Genomic DNA, 4,852 nt, shown 5'->3' on the forward strand with positions numbered 1-4,852 from the left:
TGTAATCATCCTGTGCAATTGGCCCAGGCCTGATGGGCAGCCTGTCAATCAACCTCAGAGCCAATGATGGATTGGCTCTAAAACACAGGAGGCAGGGCTCCTTTTGTTGGAGAAGCAGGAGAAAGCTTCTAGAACTTCCTCACAGCAGCCATCTTTGTGGTTTTCTTGATCCCATGCCCCCACCACCAAAAATCAGATCAAGTAAAACCATGACATTCCACCCCTACACCTCTGTGATGACATTTTTCCTAAAAAATAATCATTTAAATCTACTTGTAACTCTTACTCTTAACACAGAAATTATACCAGCACCAACAAAGAATAAACTAAAGACAAAAGTATGCACCCCTAGAACTTATCATTCTACCTTAAAAGAATACAGCAAGAGAGTGGAGCTCAAACGTGTCTGACCGACTATATATATATATATCTATCTTTCTCCCAATTAGCCATTAGCAAGGACGGTGTTTAGAAACCTTGTCCTCCTCCATAAATCTTTCCTGTTAACTCCCATCTAAAAATCACTCATTCTTTGATGTTCTGCCCGCATTCTCCACCAAATAATGTCGAGAACTTCCTCACAGCAGCCATCTTTGTGGTTTTCTTGGTCCTATCCCCCCACCACCAAAAATCAGACTAAATAAAACCATGACAAGCACTCTAAAAGAAGAGGTGAGGGAGGTGACCTGGTGGTGGGAGTAACCCTCTACAGAAATGCTCCTRTTTTGCTCATTTACAATTTTTAAAGTGTAAAATAAAGAGCTTTATGGCTCAAGTACCTTTTCACGTGTGGATATGTGTTCCAGTCATTATCCTGGACAGATCAGAGCGGGACACACGCTGTGTTTTGCAGGTTGAATTCCCCGAGGCACGGATTTATGAGGAAACACTGAATGTTTTACTGTACGAGACTCCCCGGGTCCCTGATAACTCCCTGCTGGAGGCCACGAGCCGCAGCCGCAGCCAAGCGTCGCACAGCGAGGAGGACGAGGGCTTGGAGCTGCGCGAGCGCGTGCGCCGCATCCACGTCAAGAGATACAGCACCTACGATGACCGCCAGCTCGGCCACTAGTGTGGCACTGCAGGGGTGCTCCAGCTCAGTCACCAGGGTGACACTGCAGGGGTGCTCCAGCTCAGTCACTAGGGTGACACTGCAGGGGTGCTCCAGCTTGGTCACCAGGGTGGCACTGCAGGGGTGCTCCAGCTCGTGTCCTTTCCTTGGACAGCAGGGAGGATCCATTGCACTCTGGCCATTGATCTTCACTCACCCAATGAAGATCAAACAGGGATTTGTGCGTACAGAGTGACACTAAAGGCTTGGAGAACTGAGCTGTGCACCTTGTGCTTTACCTGCAAACCAGCCCCTCTTTCTGCTGGAAAAGGGGGAATTTGGAATGCTGGTTCTCAGTTTGTGGTTGCTCTTTCCTATCTTAACAATTTGCCAGTTTTCCCCTTCCTGTGAGCAGCACTGCTGTTCCTGAGTGAGGTGGTGCTGCTTGAAAAGCTCTTTGCAGACACCTCCCCTTTCAGGGTTTTGTAAAATGGAACTTGCAGTTATTAAATCAAGATACTGAAGAGAGAACTTGAATGTGGCTGCTCTTGGCAGGCATTGCATGGGATAASCCCCAGGAGAGACATTTGGCCGGCCAGTCAGCTGCACGTGTGCTCTCCCACCCCTGTCCCTGCAAACCTTTGTGTTCCCCAAAGTGTCTTTCAAATCGTTGATTCCAAGGCAAGAATCAAATCATCAAACAACTTCCCCGTGTGAAAAAAATGAAAAATCTCTGAAAATATAAATGTGTAGGTAATGATTTGTCATGGGAAAGGGAGAGGTGGGTATGGTGAGGGAAGAAACTTGAAGTGAGCAGACTTGAGCAGATTGTGGCAGTGTTGCCCTGGTTGAGGCTTGTGACAGTGAAATCCTGTTTATATAAACAAGGGCARTCTAGGGAATTGGTTTTACATTAGTTTCCTCCTGTGGCCCAAAGTGCTGTTTAATGTTRAATTTCTCAAGCAGCAGGGGAAAATTGCAGTGGCTGGGGAAGTACAGGCTAAACAGTGTTTTATAAGGCTAGGACATTAAATTCAAGTTCTATGTCCTAAGTCCCTTCTGGAGTATAGAGGCTGAAAAATAAAAACAGCCATGAAAATCTTGTTTTAGTGTGGAACTGTGAGGGGCTTTGGGACAGGAGAGAGGTAGCTTATACTGGATTTTAAACTGAAATAATCACTTTTATTCCMAGTGCTTGGCTGGGTGCTAATTGGACAGGGCACTTCAGGAGGTGGGAGTCAAGTCTGCTCTGCAAATTTGGTCTCTGGAAACAGTTTCAAGTTTAGCATGAAAAGCCATTATTGTGTTTTTAAACATTTGCTTGTATGTTTGAGCTGTAGGTTGCAGACTCCAGTTTTGCCACTGTCATTTCTGGTTATTCCTGCTGGCTGCCCACTGAGAGCCCTGGATTTGCTGGATGTGTTCCACAGCTGCCTTTATGTTCCAATATCATACTCAATCATGAAGCTCCAGATTCCATGGTGGTCAGTCCTGAACTGCTTTGACCAGTGCCAAATCTGCTTGTAAGATTTAAAGGAAATTACTGCAACAGCTTGACAAGAAAAAAAAGTCCCAAATTAATGCGGGGAGGTCATAAGGAGAATTGAGATGTGGATGGTTTGGGAGTGATAGAAGCAGGGGAGGGAGCAAAACATTATTTGCATTCACTGAGGTTTTTGAAAATTAAATTGTTGAGGGGTTAGTAAGAAAACACAGATTTTCAGGATTTTCTTGCCTCTATGTGTGGCAGGATTCACTTCATTCTCCTCACATTCAGGAAGCAGCATTGCACAGGGATGCACCTGCTCTGTTGTGAAAGACCTGAAAACTCTGATAACCCTAACAACCTCTTTTCTTTTATATTGCTTTCTGTAAGGTGTTTTTTTTCAGCTGGTTATTGCTTTGTGCCAGGGAAAATACAACTGTTGAGATTAGATTTTTATGATATTTTTCTCTAATTCTGCTAGAGTGTGATGTGGATTTTTAAATTTCTTTTCCCTTCACTAATGCTGTTTAATTTGAAGGCATCAACAGAAGCTGCAGCAATGGGGTCTTTGTGCTGCATTTAATAGCTTCAAATTATTATCTTGTGCTTTTTCTATCTTGCAACAAAGGCTGATGCTATTTAAAATCCACATGTGGCACTTCTGTTTCTTCTCAAATTATTTATAAAATCTTTTTCTTGTTACTATCATAGTGAATGTTAACAGAGTAAGTGATGCTGATAGCCTTGCAAAACTGCATTTAACTGAAGTTATAAACAGAAGAATGTCCTATTTGCATTTATTTTTTCTGGGGAGGACAGGTATGGGAAGGAGTGTGTGAAAGAGAATGTCACATCTGTGTGCTACTCCAGAGCATCCTTTCTGCTGTTTTTAAATAGCATAAATTAAGACAATACAGATTTCTTTTTATGTGCTTTTGTCTGCAAGTTGAGGCTTGTACTGGATTCCATATAGACCATCACATTAATGATGCCCAGGAATCTGGAGTAACCTTTGGGAGAAAGAAAAGTCTTTTTGCCTCATTTGTGGGGTGTGAATTGTAACTACATTAGCTGACATTCTTACAGGACTCGCTGTCCTCTTCACTCCTAGATTTAGGCAAACCTTTGTGCATTCAGGCACATTGGCAGGGTGAGGGGATGAACAGGAACCTTTCCCTGCCATCCCTGCCCAATCCTGGCCCATAGGGCTGCTGGGTGTTTCCCAAATGGGTGTTCCTACACTGCCACAACCTCAGTCCTTCTCCAGGGAACGAATCTCAGTGTCCCATGAGTGTCTGCTGGAAAAAAAAAACTTTCCAGGATCAGTGTTAATGGGGTGAGTGTCAGAGGAGATGGCTCAGCTCCAGCCAGAGGTCAAAGCTCACTGCTTAACCCTCACCTTGGCATTTCATTTTTGAAACAGGAGACATTTATCCTGCTGAAATGTTCTACTCCACTGACTTTTATCTTTTGTGTAAAATAGAGAATAAGAGAATAATAGAGAATAAGTAATGGACATGGAGGATGTTGGAGGGGCTGTGGTGTTTGAATGGGCATTGCTTACAGTGGGCTTGGTTTGATTTTGTTCTTCTGGAAGGTTTTCATTTTCAGACAGAATTGTCTCGAGTCAGTACTGGTGAATATAGCTGAAGTGGAAGGGTTACACTGTTAGATTGTGTCCTCTGACAATCCCTGGCATTCAGTCCTGGTGCTGGGAGGTGAGTCCTGTTCCAGCTCTGTCCCTCACTCAGGGACACATGGCAGGTTCTCTTTTCTCTCTGTGTCACTTCTCATCTAGTGGAATAGTAATAAAACCCTCCCCTACCTCACAGGGTGGTTGACTCTTAATTTGTTTGATAAGAGTAAAGGATTCTTTGGATTTCTGTGATATTTTATATCCGGAGGATAGCAAATATGGTTGCTGATCTTGTTTAAACTGACATTCTGTGATCAAGTTATTTTCTTAGAGATTCGGTTTTTGTTTTATTTTTATGCWTTTAAGGGTCAGTCTTACAGATAAAGTACCTAGTTAATACAGTAATGAATCAATTATCTGTTGATTAAAGTGTTTCACCAGTGCATTAAATGGAACAGAACACTAATTTTTAATAAAGTGTTATATTTTGTCTTCTGTGATTTTTCCTCCATCATCATAACTTTTTATTGGTAGTGTCGGTCCCTGCACTTTTGTTATGTGTTTCCCTTGTGATCCTGGCTGAGGATTTGGGATCACAGGCACGGTTCGTCCCCACGCCGCGCTCTGGGGGATGGGGCCGGTGCCCGGGATTGTGTCCGGGGCTGGGGCTGCCCGGCCG

At 43.7% G+C, this 4,852-nt stretch overlaps 1 protein-coding gene across 4 annotated transcripts in view; it reads left to right on the forward strand.

Moving 5' to 3' along the window:
• TNFAIP1 (TNF alpha induced protein 1) overlaps positions 1-4,673 on the forward strand; it is a 9,676-nt gene extending 5,003 nt beyond the window's left edge. For all 4 annotated transcript variants that reach the window (XM_057379447.1, XM_057379448.1, XM_057379449.1 and 1 more), the window contains exon 7: positions 854-4,673. In XM_057379447.1, the coding sequence (XP_057235430.1) occupies positions 854-1,072 (219 nt within the window). In that variant the 3' untranslated portion in view covers positions 1,073-4,673. The remainder of the gene's footprint in view (positions 1-853) is intronic.
• The last annotated feature ends 179 nt before the right edge of the window (positions 4,674-4,852 follow it).

This window comes from Malurus melanocephalus, unplaced genomic scaffold (genome assembly GCF_030028575.1).
Source record: "Malurus melanocephalus ecotype Western Australia unplaced genomic scaffold, MMel_1.1 scaffold_406, whole genome shotgun sequence".
Classification (NCBI taxonomy): Eukaryota; Metazoa; Chordata; class Aves; order Passeriformes; family Maluridae; genus Malurus; species Malurus melanocephalus.